Here is a 25,000-nt window from a genome sequence, read left to right as displayed (position 1 = left end):
TTATAAAATAAGTTTAATTTCATATGCGTCCGAGCTATATTTACAGCAGTTAAAATTCACAGGAATAAGAGTAAAAATAATTATTCTTAATTAAACACAAATCATAAAAAGTATACGATTAAATGTAAAAGCATTGAGTAATCTGTTGAAAAACGATACCAAACAACAACAACAACAACAACAACAACAACAACAACAGCAACCACATCCACAACAACAGTTAGTTAGTTAGTTGTTGCTGTTTGGGTCAGCGGACAACAACAACAACAACATCCACAACAACAACGAACATACAAAGAATTCGACAACAGTGTATGCGTGTGTATTAAAAGAAAAAGAGCAAAACATGGACAGCGTACCAACGTCTCCATCAATACAAAAAGTCAATGATTGGCTCAAGAGCTTTCGTAAACACACACACACATACACACGCACACGCGCACACACACACACACACACACACACACACACACACACACACATGCGCACAAACACACACATGCGCGCGCACACACACACACACACACACACACACATGCACACATACCCACACACGCACGCATGCACATACCCACACTCACATACGTGTGCACGCGCACAGTCATGCATGCGCGCATGTTCGCCCATGAGCAATGTAACAAAAACAGTATGTGTTTCAGCTGACTGTATGTGGTTGACAACATTTGTCTTCTAAACCCCTTGCATTTTCCTTTGAAAACATCCCCCTCGACAACAGTCACCTCTTTGTGCAGTGAAAGAGTTAAATATGATCTATTGAATGCATAAACAGATGTTTCTATGTTTTACAGTTCTGAATTGCTTTACTGTGTATGTGTGTTACTGTTAAGGTATTAAAGCGCTACAGACAAGGAGGTGCGCATACATTTAAGATACTGAAAGCGTTATTACTTCCCTTGCAACGGTACGCGTTACTAGGGCCTGAATATCGTACCATTATTAACAGAATACTTGGCCGCAGAAAGTCGAAAATCAAAATCAAAATAAAAGCAACATTGCTCTCTGATGCTTTCTAACAGTTATCGTTTATACAGCTGTAGGATACCCTGGACCGGATACATGTGTTTCGAATAAATATATTCTTGACCATGCATGCAATATCTACGCTACGTCGCATTCTCTATGGCTCTACTCAGGTTTTATTTTTCAGTTTCAATTCTGTAGAAAGGGATTTTTGCTTGAACAACAAAGATGTCCTTGTGGGAAACTTGTGACTGGTCTTTGAGGATGCTGTACCGAGGCTCATGTTTACAAGCACAGATCCACCTCTGAGCCACAACGCTGTAGTTTCGTATCCTGCAAAGATTGGAAACGGTCAGCATTTTAAACAGACATGTAAAACAAACACGCTCAATTACTGCATGGTTGTGGTTTTTTTGTGTCCCTTCGACTTTTGTGGCTATTTTGGAACAGTAACTTATTGATACTTGCATACACTAGCATGCCAGTGTTGTGTCTGCTTACAGAAAGCATATCATTCTAATATTAGTCAGGCAGTTTGACCAACTTGGCAGTGAATACTTTTGGTTTGAGGTATACATCTTGACTCCGCGCATTTATTACTAGGTGTAAGCCACATTACTGGAAACCAGTTCCGTTATAAAGTAAAATTTGCCTTCGTAACAGTGATGTGTTCCTTAATATGTTCAAATGCATTGCAATATTCAAAGCAAATTGTTTAATCAATAAAAATAAAAACCCACTGTACTCACAGCAGCACTGAAGCAACCACCAGAAGAACCGCCATCACACATGCAAGAACGATATATGGAGTGGGTACAACAGGCCATCCAAATTCTGTCCCGCCTTTGTTAGTACCTTACAAAAGCAGATTATATAAAAACACATAAAACAGTCAATGAATCAATGAATAGATAACAAGCTAAACGGATTAATAAATACATAATACATGAGATCATAACTAAATATATAAATAAATAGAAACATAATTCATATAAAGAAATTATGAATGAATGATACACACACAAGTTAATCAATATATATATATATGTATAATTTAATCCCTTTATTAAAAATGACTTAATCAATGAATCAATATGTGGCAAATCATAAATAAATTACTTAATCAATCAATTAATCAAACAAGCAAATGTAAATAAAAGATAAATAACCAATCAAATAAGCAAAACATATTAAACATATGATTGAGACAAAAATTGAATGGATAAATGAATGTAACTCAATTGATAACAGTTGATTTGAACGATTGGAACCGTAACGGATTCAACATGGTTGATTTAGTGCAGTTTAAATCGTTGCTTTTGAAATAGGTTCATTCTGACAAAATGTTATACAGGCGCATAACACAAACAAAACAGAGACTTACAAAACAGATAGGAGCAGTAAACAAAAACTACGAACTTACTCAGAACGGTCAAAGAACAATCGCTACTAGGCAGTGATTGGTCTGGAGGCAAGGTCTTGCAGATATATTTTCCAGAGTGAATCAAATTAGCTGATTGGATCTCCAGGGTCACCAGACTTCTGGTAACTGCCGTTGTCATGGCATAGTCTTTGTCAACGTCACAGTTAACAGTATCACCATCCCAGGCGCACACTGTGATGAGGACTGCACATGATAAAGCAATGTATTGTGTGTTTATAATAAGCCGTCAGCAAATCCACAGATGTACAGGTCTACATTGGTTTTGTGTCTTATCCAAAGAGCAACTTGTGATATTTAAGCAGATATTCCTTTTATCAAAATTGAGTCGAGAAGAGTGGAGTAGAGTAGAGTAGATTAGAGCAGATTTGAGTTTAAAATAGTAGAGTAGAGTGAAGTGAAAGTCAAGTGAAGTTTAGTTTCATTTAGTTTTGTGTTGGTGTGTTCTTTCTAACGCATTCAATGACATCGCAACACTCATGGGGTGCACCATAGTCGCACAACTCGAGCCACTGCAAACATAATAACTAAAGAGAATTATATATTCAATGTAAATAACAAAACAAAATATCATTAAATCATACCTGGTTCGGTGTCATCGTTCTGGAACCTGTAAATGTAGAAGTTTTGCCTCCTTCTGTTCAAGTCAAGGTGGTAATCACATGTCAGATGGGCAGGCTCGCCCACCAGTACAGTTCCTGAGGTCTCACAGGTAACGGACTCTGCACGTGCAGTTATTGAAAACATTCTTACACACCTAAATCAGTTTCTGTCTATATAGTACCAAACGTTCTAAACAACACTTAAATGAGTAATACTTCGTTATGCTGAACACCATGTTTGTCAGTTTCATGTCGATTTTGATCAACACACACAAAGTGACGATTTTGTTTGCTTGAAAAATATTTCACAGTACATGTAAACCAAATATGCAAGTGGTCCTCCGAATCTTATTTTATTGTTTCACATGTTTTCTTTGTCAGTAAAATTACTGGCATTACACTCCAACTTGGTTTAACGGGTTACAATGCGCTCATATTCTCCTCACAATCGTTACTGTTATGAATTGTGTCACGAAAAATACAACCACCATTACAAGATGTAACTAACATGCTACTGCTGCTACGGCAGATCTTTGAAATGAAAACAATGATACATGTGTCTTGTCGTGCATCTACTTACCTTTGACAGTCAAATTGCAGCCGCGATGAGTTGAGTTCGTATCAACGGGCAACGTCTTGCAGAAATATGTGCCAGAGAGACTTGGTTTTGCTGACGGGATCTCAACAGTGACCTGGTTGCTGATGGCTGCTGTTTCCACTTTGTAGTTGTCGTCAGTGTCACAGCTCCATGCATTGTCGTCCCATTTGCACAGCGTGACTATCACTGGAATCACATCATGACTTTTACTGAGTTGGTGTTTTTTTTATAATGCACATTTCATGGGTGAAGTAGCTGTTGGTGGGAATTAGCAGGAAAGGAAATAGAAAGCCCAATCGTGATACAGTTTCCAGTAAATGAAACTTAAAATATATTGATTATTTATCTGACACAAAAAAAACACGAAAGTAAGCGCTCTAAATGCATACACATTTTTGTTGTTATAGTTTACTTACTGAAACACAAATTTCAAGTTTGGACACAAACAACTAAATAAGAATGTGACAACAAAGTTAGTCATATAAATCAATTGTAAACTTACCTGGCTCTGTGCTGTCATGTTGTACTTTGTAAACATAGAAGTCTTGTTTGGCTATGCGCAGGTCATGGTTATAGTTGCACGTGAGGACAGTTGCTGCTCCCTCGTTTACAATGTCTGGTGTCTCACAGGTTATCGGTGGTCTCACTGCAGACAAAACAAGATGTATGTGAAGGCATGTTTTCACGATCATGTTTGGGTCGTACATTACATGCACGGAGAACCGATCAGGTATTTTAATGAAATTTAAACAATGATAGTCCTTGCAACAAACAGTTTTCAACGAAACAATAAGCTTCAGATGTATGCATGACTAATACAATTGTAAAATCACATGTGGGTGGTTTTTTCCCCCATGTGTTATTGTTCTTTTGAAAGAGGGATGAAGAACATCAGATAATTTGCACTAAACTATCTTGTCTGCTCTAATAAAACAATACTGGAGAAAGAGAGATGAGGATAACAAAGAGAGAGTAACAGACAATTAGGAAAATAGATGAGAGAGAGGGGGAGCGGGGGGGGGGAGGGGGGGGGGCTAGATAATTACTTACTTGACATTGCAGATTGGAGCAGCACCAGACCAACTAATGTGCGGAACTGAGTCGTCATCATGGCCTGTTTCGTACAAAAAGCAAGACAGTTGCAACACGTTCATATTATACAAAAATCAACAGCCAATAATACTTTTACAATCAATTCAAACAAATAAAAACTGGTTAACTCGACGAGGCTTGTGTTTTGTCAACAGAACTACGTACATATATATACTATTGTTTTATGTGTATATATTGTCCTTAAATACAACATACTGGCCTGCTGTATTGATTTAGTTGTTATCATACGTATGCTGTTAGCTTCTACATGCGTACACAATCATGCTGGTACTTACCTCAGATAAATTGTATACTGCGCTTCAGGTTTTCACAGCCCGTCAGTAGCATGAAGAAAGTCGCAGTGAGAAAAGGTTGAAGCATACACATTCGGTATATACTATTCTACTAATGCCTCTCTTCTAATATGGAATACAGTATTGCTCCTGTCCCGACACTCTTGGACTGTAGCCAGATATAGTACCTTGTTCCAGAATAACAGTGTTTGAAGGATTACCGTATTTATTTACTTAAGAGTGAATGCACGCCGGCCGACACACTTGAGACATGGGTGGGATAGGTATAGTGCTGAAATAAGCAGAAGGGGGTTATAATTTGTGTTCAATGAGCGAGTGTGTCCCTTGCTAATTTATTATGCAAAGTGACAACAAGAATTACAAGAGCCAACCAACAAAATAGAAGGAACGAATGAACACATTATTTTATTGTATTTTTAACGTTTAAACTTTTTTCAGATCAAGACATAGACACGGGTAAACAAAGTCAAGAAATAATACACGTGTGGGAAAACCACAGATCGCAAGGGATGGGGTAACATCAAAAACAAACAAAGCTTGCTGGTCAGGCGATCAAAAAGAAACAAGGAAAAAGACCGAATTGATAGATAGATAGATAGATATATAGATAGATAGATAGATAGATGGATAGATAGACAGACTCATTGATAGATCGATAGGTAGAAATTGAGATGGATAGGTAGATCATATGCAACAAATGCATAAATACAGAGAACAATACAGAAAAGAAGAACACGGATACACAATAAGAACGCACGTACATTCAGATAGTTAAAGAAATTAATTTTGTTTGAACGAGAGAACCCCCTTCCCCACCCTATGGAAGCTTTTAAAACTGATAAACGGGAATATTATGGATTGAATTGCGCTTCTGCTTTTTCTGAGTCAGTAAACGTTCTACAAAGTATGGCCACGGCAGCTCATTGTGTAACTGTGACGTTACCGTTTCCCGAGAACAAGTGAACAGGGATTTAAAAAAAAATCTTAACAAAAAGAAGAGAACAGCGACTGAAAGGGATCTTACTGTAAGTATGGCATCAACTGGGTACAAGCCAACACCGAGACACTATATGTTTGAATGTAGACATAGATAGCTGCCAACTCACTGGGCGTTTTAGTAGACGGTAAAGCCACTTTAATCTATGATTTGCAATAAAGACACAATGCGGCTGTCTACTCCGACTTTTAGATAGTGTCCAAACAGGACAATCACAGTCTTGGTAGAAGAAGTGTGTGGTTTAGAAGAACGAAAACACTGCGGTGATTTATTTTTGAATGCCTGAGAGAGAGAGAGAGAGAGAGAGAGAGAGAGAGAGAGAAAGAGAGAGAGAGAGAGAGAGAGAGAGAGAGAGAGAGAGAGAGAGAGATAGAGATAGAGAGAGAGAGGCAGATAAGGACACACAGACAGAGACAGTCGGAAAGACAATTACATAGACAGACATATACATAGACAGAAAGAGAATTAAACTGCCAGGCAGTCATGCAGAGAGAGAAACAGAGAGGTAGGACAAAGGAGAAAGGGTGGGGGGGGGGGGGATTAAGGACGACAAGACCAGGACATTATCGTAATAACTTTCAGGGTACATATCTAACTTGACTTGCTGCCAACTAAACACAAACGAGCGAGTAAAAATGTCCTTGAAGCTTATGTATGACGTTCGAGAAAAAGGTATTCGCTTGCCAAGTTAAATACATGAGTAGACTCAATGTCAACATGGCAAAAGCGAAACATGTAAACACGCACTGTCTAAAAACATTGAGAGAAGGAGTGGAAGAATGTGCGAGAGAGAGAGAGAGAGAGAGAGAGAGAGAGAGAGAGAGAGATAAACAGACAGACGTACAGACAGACGTACAGACAGACAGACAGACAGAGAGAGGGGGGGGGGGGAGATATATTTGTTTACGAGAAAGGCATACATCCACTTTGAAATGAAATGTGTGTGTGTGTGTATGTGTGTGTGTGTGTGTGTGTGTGTGTGTGTGTGTGTATGTGTGTGTGTTTTATATAAGACTCAACCAGGACGTATTTGTGATAGCTTTGAGGGAGTTGGAAGGTGAAAGTGTGCTTTTGCAATAACTTAAGTACGCGATCTATTATGTCGTTTGTCAAGGACATGAGTAGACTAGCTGTCACAGTAGCACGACAAAAACTAGTATACATACGTACTAGGTTATAACAGAGAGAGAGAGAGAGAGAGAGAGAGAGAGAGAGAGAGAGAGAGAGAGACAGAGAGACAGACAGAGAGACACAGAGAGAGAGAGACAGAGAGAGAGAGACAGAGAGAGACAGAGAGACAGAGACAGAGAGAGAGACAGAGAGACAGACAGAGAGACAGAGACAGAGACAGAAATAGAGACACACAGAGAGGAAATTAGATATACAGACAGAGACAGACAGTCAGAACAAAGAGTGTGACAGACAGGGGACGGGGTGGGAGGGGGAGAGGAGGAGGGGGTTAGATAGCATGTGTTTGGTGATATCTCAGCAGGACATAATTGCATTTGCTTTTTAGGTGTCAACTATTAAAAAACTATTAAAAAAAAGGAAGTTTGTATTGACTGTAAAATGTGTGTGTGTGTGTGTGTGTGTGTGTGTGTGTGTGTGTGTGTGTGTGTGTGTGTGTGTGTTGTGTTGTGTGTGTATGTGTGTGTGTGTGTATGTGTGTGTGTGTGTGTGTGTGTGTGTGTGTGTGTGTGTTAGTGTGCGTCTGTCTGTGTCTGTGTTGACGTGCATGCGAAAGAGGAATTATGTTTGTATATCACTCCAATTGCAAATACTTTGAGAAAAAACAGTGACATAATGTTAAATCATCCAGGTTTATTAAAAGTGTGTTGTATTCCAGCAGCAAAGCGAAACATCGATCTATAAACCAGTAAGTTAAGAAATGCATATCTTGAAGATCAAACAAAAACAAAAGCACGACGAAACAAAAGAAAACAAAAGAAAACAAATAAAAAAACACTTACAAACATATTAAAAACATCAACAAAATCCCACGTCTCACAGGAAGGATACAAACAGTTGTAGAACAGTCCTCTATCAGTGTATTTTGCGGATGGAGACATACATTGCAATACAACATCAGAGGGTAAGAGAATACTGGTGCTTGATGGTTTTACAACACTTACTTGTTCCCAAATCTAATGATATTTGAAAAGATTGATTCAAGATCACCTTAGTTGAATCATTTTGAGCTGTTCAACAAGGAAAAAAAGAAAGAGAGCTTAGAAATGTAATATTTGAAATTATTTTTTTGGGAACTGGCCGTATAAAGTCATTAAGCGAAAAATTGATAAGGCGCTAGAAGCACAATGTCTTGTAAAAAAGCACTCTGTTTACTGTTTCGACTACTCCCCCCCCCCCCCACCTCGTCCCCGACCTCCAAAAGGCAACATCTTTAGCCTCAGACTAGCCTCTCTTCTCTTCACCTGGTATTACTGTCCTGACAGACCATTCACGTTGATGAAATGAGTGCACAATACGCAGAACTTTGCAACTAATGAAACCTAATTTTCAAAACAACAACACTTAGTCAAGAGATCCAACGTGGCTTGCAGACGTTTGTAATGCATACTATACCCTACATGAATTCACAGGGGGGAGGGGGGGTCGTTTACTAGATACCGGTCGCTTACAAAATGCTTCACGGTAAGTGCTCAACAAAACGACATTGAGTTTATCAGTGGGCCATACGCTGTCACAGTTTCAAGTGACTAAGCGCAGACGTTATTCAAAGTGTTATAGCTTGTGAAACAAGGACCTTCTACATAAGTTATAATTATTTCCTTATGATAAGTTCCCGGCTGCGCAGGGTTATGAAGATACGAGTATTATAGGGGCAAACAAAAAAGAGAAAATTAGATAACATCATTATTAATCTTACAATTAAGTGATACTAAACTAAATGTGGGCACACCTTCTGATGTAGATCATTAATATCATTGAATTTCAAATGTCCAGTGAAGTTTTGATTTCAATCACATGCCACAAGAACGTACTTCCAAAATGTAACGACATACATTTCAACAAAAAATGACAACAGCGTATTTGTGACCCTCCACCACGAAATGAGTCGCATGTCACCTCGCGCGGTTCTGCGCTAGGCTTAATATAAGTCCGGGGAGTGTCTGGTAACAGTGTGTGGGTCACCTTAGTCACAGGCTTATAACTCAAACAGTGTTCGCTCTTTTCTAAAACGGTTTTCACCACTGGATAGAGCATAAAAAACTCTTTATGAAAATGTAAAAATATGAAAATCATGCAAAGGTGACATGCGACTCATTCCGTGGTGGAGGGTCACATTTAGTATAACGGACAACTGAAACACGTTTAGTATTGATCTTAAATGTTTTTATATACACCAGATGATAGAAATGACACAATATATTTACATCCAAAACATGCAGATTGAAGCAAAATGCAAACATGTAAAACCCACGACTACCACTTACAAATGCATCGGATGGTTACATTTGACTGCTGACTGCAGAAACGTTTTCTTCACACAACATGAACTGACAAAAAAAATGTTGATGCATTGTAAATAAAACAACCTCATCGCTTCATTCGCACAAGTATAGTAACAACAGGGTTATGTAAGGAAATTTGCTGCGCTTTTTAAATGCAAGTAAATTAAAAGTTGACTTGAAAATGTAGTTCCCATATCATTCTAGAAATGAGTTATGTACATATTATACATTTGTGGTTATTGTTATATGACAATGCTCAGTGGCGTTGAGCTGTTCTAGCTTTAATCTAAAAGTCACATTAGTGCAGTTAATCCTATTGCTTGGCTACTACTACTAGTACTACTGCTATTACTACCAGTACTAGTACTACCACTACTACTATTATTGCTCTACTACTATACGACAACTACTAATACTACTATCACTTCTACTACTACTACTACTACTACCACTACTACTACTACTTCTTCTTCTTCTTCTTCTTCTGTCGGTGTAAGGTAGACTTTGCTGAAAAAGAATACACGCGTTATGTTTAGAATAGTTGTCTTTTCATCGTTGTCAATTTTGTGTGTTCTCTACATTAATGTAACCAGCAGGGTCTTCATTGTCAGATGACTCATCTCCCTTTCCTTCCAGATCATCAGATGACGCCACAGGGTGAAGGTAGAAATCGCCTTCACCTGAATCCGTCTCCACGTTAAGAACGCACAGAAAGGTACCTGGAATACACAAATACTACACGATGACCAGTGAAAAAAGGCCAATGACTGTGAAGCCTTTTTTATGTAAATAAGAAGTGGATGCCTATTAATCAAAGAGTTGCTTGAAATCTCTGGACAAAATAGTTTCCAAACCGAGCTAGAACGTAGGTCTTTTGTCAAAATCACTTTGAAGCAAATAAGTAAAGGTTTCCTTTTATCTCTGTTAGATGCCAGTCTAATATGGTATACTAAAGCTAGTTGTGAACAATTATTTTTTACGAGGACGGCGTTTATATGGCAGTACTTGTTATGATTGTGCTTTTATTTAAATGTCACTGATAAGTCCATCTCCGAGCATCAGTGGGATGCTTAAACCTTGTGTTTATACGTTGTTTGAATAGCTGTATGCCTTATAAACCAAGGTATGATTCAGGCGATAAGTTAGTCAATTTATGTCAGTGTACCTCCTTCCACGCTGCTTTCATCGTCGCTGACACTTTCATAGGTGTTGCTGCTGCTTGTCGCATCCGATCTCCTGTTCTGTGAATGATCACTTTCGGCCTCAGCTGCTCTCGGTTCGCGTGGCTGAGGTCTCTCTGGATTGGTACGCATCTGGATGTGCTCACTTCCTTCAGCAGGCGCAGATCTTCCACGCAGCGAGCAAATTCTTCCTACAAAAATACAATTTGAGAAATTACATAAACACGCATGATATGAGTGCATGCACGCAGATACTACACATTAAGTTTCTCAGAAGTTAGTGGTTTTGTTTTTGTTTTTTTAAAGGCTCGGTAAAAACTTTGCATTTCAAAACGGTAATCAATCTTCCTTTTTGAATAGACAGATATAGCCTAACGTTTTAGAGAAGACGTGCAACGACTATACCTCCACAGAAACTAGAGAGAGAGAGAGAGAGAGAGAGAGAGAGAGAGAGAGAGAGAGAGAGAGAGAGAGAGAGAGAGAGAGAGAGAGAGAGAGAGAGAGAGACAGACAGACAGACAGACAGACAGACAGACAGACAGACAGACAGACAGAAAGAGCACATTGCGTTAAGCTGCGTAACAAAATAACACACTGTATCATAACTAAGGAATAATGAAACGGAAAAAAAAGAGAAGACACAATCTCACTTCTCTGCTTGACAATGGTTCTGAAAACGACGACTGCAACTATACCAGCATTTACGCTGATCAAGAAGATACCAAACGGTGTAGTTGCAAAGTTACCGCCTTCAATCCCGGATGTTGTGATTTGTTCCGTCTCTGCAATTATATTTGCAGTTTTCACTTTTATGACAGATTTAAGCAAGATGACAGCTTAAAGTGCAATACAATTGAGAGTAACAAATCATATGCCTCATTCTGTTACTCAATAACTATTCAGATGTTTGCCACCTTGCATGGCTAGTCCAAAATTGTCCCACTTGAGTGTGAGCGACTAAGAACCAATCATCGTAACTTAAGCAGTCTGCTTTTGGCCGTTTCACGTCTTGCATGGCCTGATTACAATCTCATTCCTGTTTAATGTTGTTGTTACAGTAGTAGTAGTAGTCGTCGTAGAGGTAGTAGTAGCAGTAGTAGTAGTCGTAGAGGTAGTAGTAGCAGTAGTAGTAGTAGCAGTAGTAGTAGTAGTAGTAGTAGTAGTAGTAGTAGTAGTAGTAGTAGTAACTTTGTCAACAATTACTACAGCATCTTTAGAGATCCCAAGTCACACATGTAATAAACAAAGACAAAATAGAAATGGCAGATAATAACTACACTGTACATTCCTGGTTTATGATTGGCCAGAGTAAGTATACCTTTCGTAATATTCATGTAAAAGTCGACATAGCTGCTGCCAACGTCGTTGGTCAAAAAGAGTCTGTGTATTCCTGTGTCTTGTGGAGTCAGGCGAGGGAGACTGACATTCAGTACCAGGTCTGGTGGAGAACCAATCAACTGTGGATTGCTGGACAAATAAAACAAAAACCTATTTTGATTCAACTGGGTGATTATCGAGTACAATGGTGGCGGGGACATAGCTCAGTTGGTAGCGCGCTGGATTTGTATTCAGTTGGCCGCTGTCAGCGTGAATTCAAACCCACGTTCGGCAGAAATTTATTTCTCAGAGTGAACTTTGTGTGCAGACTCTCTTCGGTGTCCGAACACCCCCCGTGTACACTACATTGGGGTGTGCACGTTAAAGATCCCACGATTGACAAACGGGTCTTTCCTGGCAAAATTGCATAGGCACAGTTAATAATTGTCTACCTATACCCATGTCTCACACGGCATCATTGCAGAGCGCCTAGAACTGTATCCACGGAATATGCGCGATATAAGCGTCCTATTGATTGAATATATAAACGAAAACACAATAAAACTATACATTTCAAAACGAAAGAAAATGCAACATCTGGCATTATTTTAAGTGAATAGCTCGTAATATAATATTTACAATAAGAACTATTAAAGTTACTGACGCGATTCCCTTTGGTACAAAGAATCAAGGCAATTGGACCTAGTCTAAAGAAAATAGAAAATAGTAATCCATCTATCCCCCCCCCCACCCCCGGGAAAAGCTCAAGACCTCATACAAACATTTACTAATTAACTAACTAACAAACAAGCACACTCAAAACTACCCAAATTATACAAATGGGTTTTCTTTTCAGGTCAGTACCTGCATTTTTCAATATCACTCATTGCAGGAAGCTTCCGGATTACACAATCTTGAATCTCTTTACTGTAGCTGCGTACAGGAAACTGAAGCTGCTCGTTCTTGTCGGAATCCAGGTTGAACGAGGGTAGGGCAGTTGTGTTCACAAATCTTGGTTCACCTATGTGATGAAGATACATACCATATTGTAACACAATCGACTTGACGTACACCATCATCATCATCACCTTCATCATCATTATCATCACCATTATCATCATCATCATCATCATCATCATCATCATCATCATCATCATCATCATCACCATCATCATCAGCTGCAGCAGCAGCAGCAGCAGCAGCATCACCATTATCATCATCATCATCATCATCTTCATCATTATCATCATGGTCGTCGTCGTAGCCCTATAGCACCAGCACTAGTACCTGCAGCATTGTGGAAAGGGTGTGGGTTGGTGGTGTGGTACACACGCTTCTACAATTGCAAAGGCACAGTCATCACACATAAGTAAAACAGACTTAATTTCACAATTGAATCACTACATGTGATCTTAAAGAATCAATAAAGCTCATGTACCGAATTATCATTGCAAAAGTGAATCAAAGAACGTATAACTCCAAAAGTAGCTGTTCGTAAAATAAAAAAAACAATAAGGCTTGTAGTGAAGAAACAAAATCAAAGAGAGTGGCAGATGTACCAGAAAAGATCCATGATGTGATTTCATAATGCTTTCTGTAGCTGAACCTGAACTACGTTTAAGGCAACAATGATTCTTATGAAAGCACTACATGCAGTGTGTACAGATTGCGTTTTTCAAGCAGGTTGATACAACTTAACTCACACTTAACGAGGAGGGTTCTTGGCAAGTTGGTGTCATTGTCGTCCTTGCAAACCATGTTGCCAGCATCATCGCACTGTGCACTGTTGATGGTGTACCTGATCTCTGCATCATCCAACACAATGCCGCTCGATATCTGCTTCCCATGTCGATCATACAACAGTGGATGGGTCTGTCCAGGAGGGTTGCCTTTGTCCCAGGAACAGACGACCATAACACGCGATCCTTGATCGACTGGACTTGAAATGGTTTGGTGATTGATACCAAAGAAGGACAAACTTGTCAAGTGCCGCGGATCTGGGAACGAGCATAACAAGAACACACATTAGTTTTGAAAACGTACATTAACATAAAATTCTTGTTTAGCCCCTCCCTTCGCTACCCCCTCTACCCCGTCCAAATGAATTCATGAATTTTAGATTAAGACGAACAAACCCAGAACAGGACAAATAAAATATAACATTTACAACAACACCACCACCAACAACAACAACACCACCACCACCACCACCACCACCATCAACAACACAAACAACAACAACAACAACAACAACCAAATAAAACAAGAGAGGGGAACATAACTAGGTGCAGTAAAGGTCATGGTCATTGTAAGAGCAAGTTGCAATAGTACCAGCACCAGCAGCAGGAGTTGTAAACATTGCAACAGTAGGAGAAGGAACACCTTTTTAACCAAGAGTTATCGTAGGATGTGAATAGATTTAACTGTCCAAGTGCATTGAGTGACAAGTAATAGCCAAGAAAATCTTACATGTGACAAATACGTCAAAAGAGATTCGATTTCCAATATCTGCAGGTTGTATTGACAATGTCCATGTTCCGTTGTCCTTCTTGTCAAGACGTTTTGTAACTCTATACATGCCGGACGAGTTCGTGGGGCATTCACACTCCTGTCTGACTGTAAAGCAGTTTCCGCTGGCAATACGAAATGTACATACAAGTTGTCGAGCACCAGAGGTTTTCTCCATCTTAACTCTAAATTCACTCGAGTTTTTTTCAGGGCAGGTGTTCTCCACAGCAAATGTCAAATTGACCGTTGAATTTTCTGGCTGGTATATATGTCCCCTGGTTGTATCCAATAATGTTATACCTGCAAGCAAACCTGTGTTGTTACTTCAACGTGAATATTAAGCGCTCCTCAATTTATGCTACCGTGCTTAATACAACTTCAATTCGACATAAAGGAATTATTGGTTTTTTTAATTCAAAGATAATCACAGTTTTTTAATTCATTGATATGTATTACCTTTATGCACTACATTTTGCTGTATTATCCCATCAATGCATCTTAATTTGTTTATCTTCATGTAACTACTTATTATTCATGTAATAAAACACACTAACATAAAGCAGGATGTGTTCAAATCAAAGTTGAAGTGTAGATAGTTTACTGGAGAAGTACTCATATTTTCCCTGCATATTGGCTTCTCTATTTTCGTACAAAATAGAGGACGATGCAGGAGAGCTCATATTTCTTTAATGTTGTCATTTTAAAACACAGCATGTTATGTAGCAAGGCTTATAGAGAGTGACATATACTTACAGTTTTTGCTGCTCTGTATATTTGAAGGAAACATAATCCATACAAAAACGATGCATTTTAAACACACAGTCATGTTGGCCTGTCAATGATGCGGCATGTCCTTGTGGAGCTGGATATAAAAGTTGAAAGCGTCCTACATCTATCTATCTATCTATTTATCTCTATTTTGAATTGAATTCCTTGTACTGAAATACTGTGCTGATCAATTGGCAGTCAATTCAGTCACATCGTTATGTGACTGAAACAGCTTCCACTGAAAACAGGGAAATATTTCAATCACGCCATGCGGCTTGTGACATTCTTAAATAAAACCAGCTTTACATAGCTTGAGTCAGTGTAACTTTAGCGTTTTACCTTCCATTCACCCATTTTGACATTGTAATTGCTAATTTACTCAAACACTTATTTATCTAATCACTAATTTATCAATCATTAATTTATCAATCATTAATTTATCTAATCACTAATTTATCAATCATTAATTTATCAATCACTAATTTACTCAAACACTTATTTATCTAATCACTAATTTATCAATCATTAATTTACTCAGTTAATAACTTACTCAATCAGTCATGAATTATATTAATTTATACAACTCCTGCAATGCAACCGAGGGGTGGATTAAATCTAGTTGATTATTTTTAGACAAGTGAGAAATTAGAACGAACTACTTTGATTACACCAAAAATCACACGTGGATTATTCGAAGTAAGAATAAAGAGGGCTAAAAAATAATCAACACTAGAATTTATTTTTAGAACATTTGAAACCCAGACGATTGGACCCTGTTGCGGAAGAATACGTACAACGTTGACTCAAAACTGTAACAACAATGGCTGACGTGTATGAAGTACACGCATACCTCGCCAGGTTTGTTTCTGTGACTATAGTCGACAGACGATGCCATTTGCTTTGTGTGTGTTTTTGTTGTTGCTTACTGTACGTGTAAAATCCAGTTCTTTAACAGGCAACAAACCTTGCAAATTTCCAGAAGCTGCAATCTGAAGCGACCTATCTCTGATTCTAGCAGACGATCTCTCCAATGTTTAACACAAAATCAGCAAACTCTCCTGTCACATAGAACGTCCATTATATAGTGCAATGTTGAAATGAAGTTACCGGTCTGAAACATTTAGTCGTTTCTTCTGAGACAATCCTTGTTCTCTTATCATCTACAGATTTACCGCAGCCTTCACCACGCGAATTCACAACAGAAGTCGAGACTTTCAAACATATACAATCTACGTAGGCAAGCACGATACGTCATGACGTCATATGATTCCTAGCATATTGACGTAATGCTAAACATCCGGTTATCCCGAGTTTTCTCCGTAATACATGTCCGTGGGTTTTTCAATGTTCGGTTATTTCCGTGGCTTCATGCGGAAAGGGAACCGTCGTCTGCTATCAACGACATGGACCATTCTGGTCCTTGTTGCTGACAAAAACATGATTTTAACACAGAATGTAAAGTGTCAGAATAGCTATATAAACGCTATTGTGTTTTAATCGTAGCAATGGGGTCCGATATTTAGACCAGACAAGTATAATGCCGACGAGTCGGAGACTAAGAATAAAGTAAAAGAATAGGGACTATTTGAATGACGCGCATTTGACACTCTGAGTGATTAGGCTGAAATGAAATTGCGTACAAAATGTCGTCTGCATGACTGCATGTTCGACCCGTGTTGTTCGTTGTATAAATAGCTTAAACAATGACGACAACTCGTTGATTACTGGAAAATAAACCACGAGTGGGTATTTGCAGCCGCTTGGTAATTCACTCGTGTGCTCCGCACACTCGTGAATTACCAAGCGGCTGCAAATACCCACTCGTGGTTTATTTTCCAGTAATCAACTCGTGGTCATTGTTTAAGCTCTATATAACTTATACACCAAGTTACTTACTTACATACAAAAACAAGTTCATTGGCTTATTTGCGCCAAATCACTCACACATTCACGCATTTGCACAGTTCCTGGGTCAGTCAATTAATCACAACAAAAGAATAAGAAAACCAAGGTACTGAAGAAGAAGAATTCACCAGAAAAGCTGTATGTATTGCAGTACATGACTAACAACGTATACAATGACTGCTCCTGATAACAGGACTCAATTATTGGATCAGTACAAAGAAAACAACGAAGACGACGACGACGACGAAGAAGAAGAAAAACAAAATCGATGACCCCAGTTGATCAGAGTGGGCAGCATTGAATATTAGCTAGTATGAACACGGAGAAAGAAGAAGAAGAAGAAGAAAAAGAAGAAGAAGAAGAAGAAGAAGAAGAAGAAGAAGAAGAAGAAGAAGAAGAAGAAGAAGAAGAAGAAGAAGAAGAAGAAGAAGAATGTCACGATCGGGTGACAGAGACCAAGAAAGTGTCACTCAGTGGGGTGCCTGTTCTTGGTCGTGTATGATAGAAAGCGCCTGTGCGTGATATTGGGTTACAGCAGAGTTTACTGACGGTTTTCAACGAGCACGGATGCTTTGTATCGCACGAGTTTTACAGTGGAGGTTTCTGCTGTCATAGCTAGGGCTGACGGTTTTTCGCTGACAGCGCACACGGGATTTTCACGGATTGAGTTTCTCGTGTCTTTTTCTGCTTGGGAGGCAGAATTGTGTATAGCTGGACTGGTTTTGTGACAAGGTCAGTCACGTGTATTTGGCTAGGTGGTCTGTCAGAGACTCAAGTACGGGGCACTTGACACCCAGCGGCAGAAGAGGAAGGATCTAATACACAGTTTCTAGAGTATGATGGTTTTTCACCGAATATTGTATTCGGCACTCTAGGGGAGCTTCCACCGGTTATTTCCTTCACACTGCCACATATTTTGCTGAGGACAAGTCGTCAACATTCCTTCGTCGGCGATGGCTTTCGCATAAGGATTCGACAAGGGGTTCTGGAGGTTTTTGGTCACTGTTGACGAACAGAGACTGTTCCAGGGAGGAGGCGGACTTTGCTTCCATTGAGAGTTACAATCATAGGCTTTTGAGGTAATAAATCATTATTTAACGCTGTTGATGAGTCTGTGTTGTGGAATGAAATACTCTCTGTTGTTCTTTCCAGGTTAGCGCATAATTTACTCTCTGTGACGCTAAAATACTAATCTGTATATGGTTTTTGCAGATAGGGAGAGAAGGACGGAAAATGGCTGTTTTGTTGTTGTAAAAAGTCAGTTTTGTGCAGGCCCACGTGCTCGATGAGATATTTAAAGATGACATGTTTTAAGGTGGTGGGTGAGGGGTAGCTGACATGTTTAGTGCACCGATGCTTTCTGTTTGCAGCCTTCGTTCGCCTCGCTTCGTTACATTCCTGTAACATCTGCACGGCTGACTCTGGCGGGAACTGTTGCACGTTGAAGCTACGCTAACCAGGAGACCGGCTAACCAGGAGACCGGCTAACCAGCGGACCGGCTAACCAGCGAACCGGCTAACCAGCGGACCGGCTAACCAGCGAACCGACTAACCAGCATACCGGCTAAGCAGCAGCAGCAGAGATAAAGCTAAGTGCACCATGTCGTACGCACCCCGTTGACCACCGTTGTCTTTTCGTATCTATGATTTCATTGGAGTAGTGACAACGTGGGGTGTGTGACACCTGCACGAACTAGAGCTTTTCGAACAGAACATTCTCATTTGACTGTATTTACACGGGTTCAGCGTGTTACTATAATTTTCTACATACTACTGGCATTTTGTCAGTGAACACTGGTTTTTTACGTGTTGAGAACGTAAAAGGAACATATTTTGAGTGAAGGCTCGAGGGAGGTGGAGAGTTTATACATAAACAGGCGTCTGAAACTTATACTTTTGTTGACTCTATTTAATTGTATGACTGCGAGAGTGGATCGTGGTGTGGTTAGTTAATTAGTAGTAATTAACCGGTTCATAATCACCTTTAGTGATATATTGAAACGTGACACATGGGGGCCAAGCCGGGATTTACTCAGTTAATTTCCAACTGATAAAGACCCACCAATTAAGGATAACTAAGAGCAGATAATCTCGTCAGTGCTCGACTTATTTTCTGCTTGGTGCTACCCTTTTTTGTATAGTTTTGATCATATACCACACCTTAAGCGATTCACATCTTGCAGGAAATGTAAATTGTAATTTGTGAGTTATTGTATGCGCTATATATATGTGATTACTACCCTTTCCTTTGTTTGTGAATCTTTGTTGTTGTACGTTCAGAGTTTTCCGTTGCAGAGAGCTGAGCGGGGTTAGCGGATTTGTTATTCGTTTTACTCAGTTTTCTCTACATTGTTGTTTCGCATTCTGTAACAGGTTACATTTCTATAGTCTTGTTTTACTTGGATTTTTCTCCATATTTTGACTTTGTTGGAATTTTGGGGGGGAAGGGTCCGAGGACTTCTGTCCTAACCAAGGCTGTGGGAGACACTCTGTTTCACCGCAAAAAGCAGCCGATAAAGTAGGCCACGGCTGTGGGAAACATTTTGTTTCACCGCAAAAAGCAGCCATAAAGTAGGCTACGCGTTTTGTTCTACACCGTTTGGATTTTTCTTCTGCATTTTTCGGTTGCTGGATTTTTGTATCCACCGCTTTCGTCACCGCGTGTTCTAGCTATAGCTGCGTTAGACTTACTTTGGTAATAAAGCTTTGCTAAAACTAACCATGGCTACAGGGGGATCTCCGACGAGGAGAATAACTTTCGAGACTCCTGGCAGTGAGGAACAGACAGAGCGAGACGCACGCGTTAGAGCGCGTAGTTTGCTTAAACGCAAGGAGCTGGAACGTAGGGAAGACATAGAGCGACAGACGAGAAAAGAAGAGCTTGACAGACAAGAACGACAGGCCGAACGTGACAGACAGGACAAGAAGGACGAACGTGACAGACAAGACAAGAAAGACGAGCTTGACAGACAAGAACGACAGGCCGAACGGGACAGACAAGAAAAGAAAGAGAAAGATGAACGAGACAGACAAGAAAGGGAGCGACAGGCCGAACGACAGGCCGAACTTGACAGACAAGAAAGGGAACGACAGGCCGAACGTGACCGACAGGATAAGAAAGACGAGCTTGAGAGACAGGAACGACAGTCCGAACGTGACAGACAAGAAAGGGAACGACAGGCCGAACGACAGGCCGAACTTGACAGACAGGAAAAGAAAGACGAACGTGACAGACTAGACCGGAAGGAACAGGCGGATCGCGATCACCAGCTAGAGCTAGCTAGGCTACAGGCCGAGAAGGGTACGCTTACTCAGGCTAGCGCGCCGACGTTTGTTGCCGACCGTACGAGACTGCCGACGTTCGACGATGACAAGGACGAGCTCGACGATTTTTTACGTCGGTTTGAGCGTATTGCATCTGACCAGAAGTGGGAAGAGGCCACGTGGGCTAGCCGCCTTAGCACCTGCTTGAAAGGACGCGCATTGCAGCTCTACAACGCTTTGGAGGACGACGAGGCGAGAGACTATCAGGCACTAAAGAAGGCGTTACTCCAGCGCTTCAACCTGACTGCTGAAGCCTACAGACGACGTCTGCGTAACAGCAAGAGACTGAGCGGCGAGCTGAGTCATCAGTTTGTGGCACGCCTTAATCTCTACCTGCGGCGCTGGGTGGAGATGGCCGAAAAGGACTGGACCGTCGACGACCTTGCCGACCTCATCGTCATGGAGCAACTGATGTCCAGCCTGCGACCTGAGGTGGTGACCTTCGTGCAGGAGCACCAGCCAAAGACTACTCAGGAGGCAGCCGACTGGATCAGAGTACACGAGGACGCCCAGGCGATCTCCGGCAAATCTTCAGGCTCACGGCCAGGAAAATCAGGAAATTCGGGTTCTTCAGGACCCAAGGACGGGAAGGACGATCAGGGACACAAGGGATCGAGTTCCAGATCTGACATCCAGTGTTACTACTGCAACAAGCGGGGCCACGTGAAGAAGGACTGCCACAGGAGACAGGCTGACCAGAAGGGCGTACACTTTGTTGGCAGCGAGGAGTTAAGGGACGTCACGAGCTCATGCACAATTCCACAACTCTGCGTACCGTGCTCCAGGAAGCATTTCCAGCCCCACTGCAACGTCTATGTTAACGGAGTGAAGGGCGAGGGTCTGCGGGACACAGGGGCAGACATGATAGTGGTTCGGGCGAGTCTAGTTCCAGCCATGGCCTACACAGGAGACAGCATCAGGGTGAGAATGGCCGAGGCATCTCACGCTTACGACTTGAACACGGCAGTGATCAAGGTCGTAACACCGTTGTTCACGGGGACCATTGTGGCCGTCGTCATGGACGATCCTCCATGCGACTTGCTCATTGGAAACCGGGTTCAGTTTGTGGACGGCGTCACCAGGGAGGTTCCCGTTTATCGGTCTCCCGACGTCATTTCAGTGCTCACGCGGGCACAGGCGGAGCGAGAGGACAAACCTCTCAAACCCCTACCTGCTGCACGAGCTGCCCTGGGGAACGTGACCCCCGCGCTTCTCGCGAAGGCTCAGGATTCTGACCCGACCTTAGCTACTCCTCGGGAGCACGCGAAGTCGGGGAAGGTGAAGCTGAGCGGGAAGCATGGGAGGTCAAGGTTCCTCAGGGACAAGAAGTTGCTCTACCGTGAGTTCAGCAACAAGGAAGGTGCATTCAAACAGGTTGTCGTGCCTCGCGAGTTTCGCGAGGGTGTCATGGCAACGGCACACGACTCGATTCTGGGAGGTCATCTTGGCACCAAGAAGACCACGGATCGTGTCTGGCGCCACTTTTACTGGCCAGGCATCTGCACGGATGTCCGACGTTTCTGTGCGTCCTGCGATAAGTGCCAGAAGGTGGTTGCCAAAGGAAGGGTGAGGAAGGTCCCCTTAGAGAAGATGCCGCTCATCGACGAACCCTTTCGTCGGGTGGCAGTGGACATCATCGGGCCCATCTTGCCTGCGTCTGAGGACGGAAACAGATACATTTTGACCATGGTGGACTACGCTACTCGATACCCAGAGGCGATCCCTCTGAAATCGATTGAAGCCACGCGAGTAGCTGAGGCTCTGGTTACTATGTGGTCCCGGCTGGGAATTCCATCAGAGGTACTCACCGACAGAGGCACGCAGTTCACGGGAGGAGTGATGGCGGAGGCAGCACGACTGCTATCACTGGAGCAGCACTTCACCACTCCTTACCATGCTCAGTGCAACGGACTGGTGGAGAGGTTCAATGGCACCTTGAAGACCATGCTGAGGAAACTAGCTCAGGAGAAACCACGCACGTGGGACAGGTACATCCCAGCATTGCTTTTTGCATACCGCGAGGTTCCTCAGGAGAGCTTGGGCTTTTCCCCATTCGAGTTGTTGTACGGCAGACAGGTACGCGGTCCCATGGCTATCCTGCGTCAGGCTTGGACAGACGAAGAAGCTGACGAGGAGGTGCAGACGACAGCGACCTACATCGTAGAACTCAGGAACAGGATTGAAGAGACCTGCAAATTGGCTCAAGAGAACCTGGGAAGAGCAGCACAGCGTTATGCGCGAGGATTCGACCGCAAGGCACGGCCGCGCAGCTTCAAGATTGGAGAACGGGTGTTGCTACTTCTACCTGTCAAACACAACAAGCTACAACTGCAGTGGCAAGGACCTTTTGAGGTGACAGCGAGGGTGGGCCAGAACGACTACAGGATCATGATGCACGGGAAAGCACGCCTGTACCACGCCAACCTGCTGCGCGCCTACATAGAGAGGACAGCCTACGGGGAGAAGAACAAAGACCAGAAGAACAAAGACAAGAAGACAGAGAAGGTTGCAGTCATCAGGGGTGAAACGAGGGGTTGCTCGTTCTTGAGGACGACCTTTCTGTCTGGAAACAGACCATCAACCTCTGCAATATCTTCAGGTTGCAAGGTTGGCAAACGCCAGACTTATGCGCTGGGCGTTGATTCTCCAACCGTACCAATTCACGGTACGCGTCATTCCAGGCGCCAACAATGTTGGAGCTGACTTTCTCTCTCGGGCTGTAGAGGAGAACATGACTGTGAGCGAAACCGAGGTTTCGTCTTGAAGAGGGGAGGTGTGTCACGATCGGGTGACAGAGACCAAGAAAGTGTCACTCAGTGGGGTGCCTGTTCTTGGTCGTGTATGATAGAAAGCGCCTGTGCGTGATATTGGGTTACAGCAGAGTTTACTGACGGTTTTCAACGAGCACGGATGCTTTGTATCGCACGAGTTTTACAGTGGAGGTTTCTGCTGTCATAGCTAGGGCTGACGGTTTTTCGCTGACAGCGCACACGGGATTTTCACGGATTGAGTTTCTCGTGTCTTTTTCTGCTTGGGAGGCAGAATTGTGTATAGCTGGACTGGTTTTGTGACAAGGTCAGTCACGTGTATTTGGCTAGGTGGTCTGTCAGAGACTCAAGTACGGGGCACTTGACACCCAGCGGCAGAAGAGGAAGGATCTAATACACAGTTTCTAGAGTATGATGGTTTTTCACCGAATATTGTATTCGGCACTCTAGGGGAGCTTCCACCGGTTATTTCCTTCACACTGCCACATATTTTGCTGAGGACAAGTCGTCAACATTCCTTCGTCGGCGATGGCTTTCGCATAAGGATTCGACAAGGGGTTCTGGAGGTTTTTGGTCACTGTTGACGAACAGAGACTGTTCCAGGGAGGAGGCGGACTTTGCTTCCATTGAGAGTTACAATCATAGGCTTTTGAGGTAATAAATCATTATTTAACGCTGTTGATGAGTCTGTGTTGTGGAATGAAATACTCTCTGTTGTTCTTTCCAGGTTAGCGCATAATTTACTCTCTGTGACGCTAAAATACTAATCTGTATATGGTTTTTGCAGATAGGGAGAGAAGGACGGAAAATGGCTGTTTTGTTGTTGTAAAAAGTCAGTTTTGTGCAGGCCCACGTGCTCGATGAGATATTTAAAGATGACATGTTTTAAGGTGGTGGGTGAGGGGTAGCTGACATGTTTAGTGCACCGATGCTTTCTGTTTGCAGCCTTCGTTCGCCTCGCTTCGTTACATTCCTGTAACATCTGCACGGCTGACTCTGGCGGGAACTGTTGCACGTTGAAGCTACGCTAACCAGGAGACCGGCTAACCAGGAGACCGGCTAACCAGCGGACCGGCTAACCAGCGAACCGGCTAACCAGCGGACCGGCTAACCAGCGAACCGACTAACCAGCATACCGGCTAAGCAGCAGCAGCAGAGATAAAGCTAAGTGCACCATGTCGTACGCACCCCGTTGACCACCGTTGTCTTTTCGTATCTATGATTTCATTGGAGTAGTGACAACGTGGGGTGTGTGACACCTGCACGAACTAGAGCTTTTCGAACAGAACATTCTCATTTGACTGTATTTACACGGGTTCAGCGTGTTACTATAATTTTCTACATACTACTGGCATTTTGTCAGTGAACACTGGTTTTTTACGTGTTGAGAACGTAAAAGGAACATATTTTGAGTGAAGGCTCGAGGGAGGTGGAGAGTTTATACATAAACAGGCGTCTGAAACTTATACTTTTGTTGACTCTATTTAATTGTATGACTGCGAGAGTGGATCGTGGTGTGGTTAGTTAATTAGTAGTAATTAACCGGTTCATAATCACCTTTAGTGATATATTGAAACGTGACAAAGAAGAAGAAGAAGAAGAAGAAAAAGAAGATGTTCTTGAGAAAAACCTCGATCATGATGTTTATGACCAAAAAAGACAAATAAATTAAAACATGAAAAGTATGACTAACGTCAATATGTAATAGGCTTGTATCAATCCTAAGAGTTG

General features: G+C 41.9%; 2 protein-coding genes across 2 annotated transcripts; both read right to left on the bottom strand.

Moving 5' to 3' along the window:
• Window positions 1–491: 491 nt before the first annotated feature.
• Window positions 492–5,158, bottom strand: LOC138973557 (uncharacterized). The gene is made up of 8 exons (XM_070346270.1): window positions 5,011–5,158; window positions 4,673–4,736; window positions 4,125–4,268; window positions 3,605–3,808; window positions 3,007–3,144; window positions 2,405–2,608; window positions 1,731–1,836; window positions 492–1,314 (listed from the first exon to the last, which is right to left on the bottom strand). The coding sequence occupies exons 2-8, from the start codon at window positions 4,731–4,733 to the stop codon at window positions 1,158–1,160; spliced, it is 1,014 nt and encodes a 337-aa protein (XP_070202371.1). The 5' UTR covers window positions 4,734–4,736; window positions 5,011–5,158; the 3' UTR covers window positions 492–1,157.
• A 3,237-nt stretch (window positions 5,159–8,395) lies between these two features.
• Window positions 8,396–14,820, bottom strand: LOC138973556 (uncharacterized). The gene is made up of 7 exons (XM_070346269.1): window positions 14,466–14,820; window positions 13,700–13,993; window positions 12,861–13,017; window positions 11,998–12,146; window positions 11,330–11,461; window positions 10,664–10,870; window positions 8,396–10,217 (listed from the first exon to the last, which is right to left on the bottom strand). Exons 1-7 carry the CDS (start codon window positions 14,680–14,682, stop codon window positions 10,057–10,059), a joined length of 1,317 nt encoding a protein of 438 aa, XP_070202370.1. The 5' UTR covers window positions 14,683–14,820; the 3' UTR covers window positions 8,396–10,056.
• Between the last annotated feature and the right edge of the window lie 10,180 nt (window positions 14,821–25,000).

The sequence above is a fragment of the Littorina saxatilis genome, linkage group LG8, assembly GCF_037325665.1.
Source record: "Littorina saxatilis isolate snail1 linkage group LG8, US_GU_Lsax_2.0, whole genome shotgun sequence".
NCBI lineage: Eukaryota > Metazoa > Mollusca > Gastropoda > Littorinimorpha > Littorinidae > Littorina > Littorina saxatilis.
This window is presented reverse-complemented; position numbering and strand designations above follow the sequence as displayed.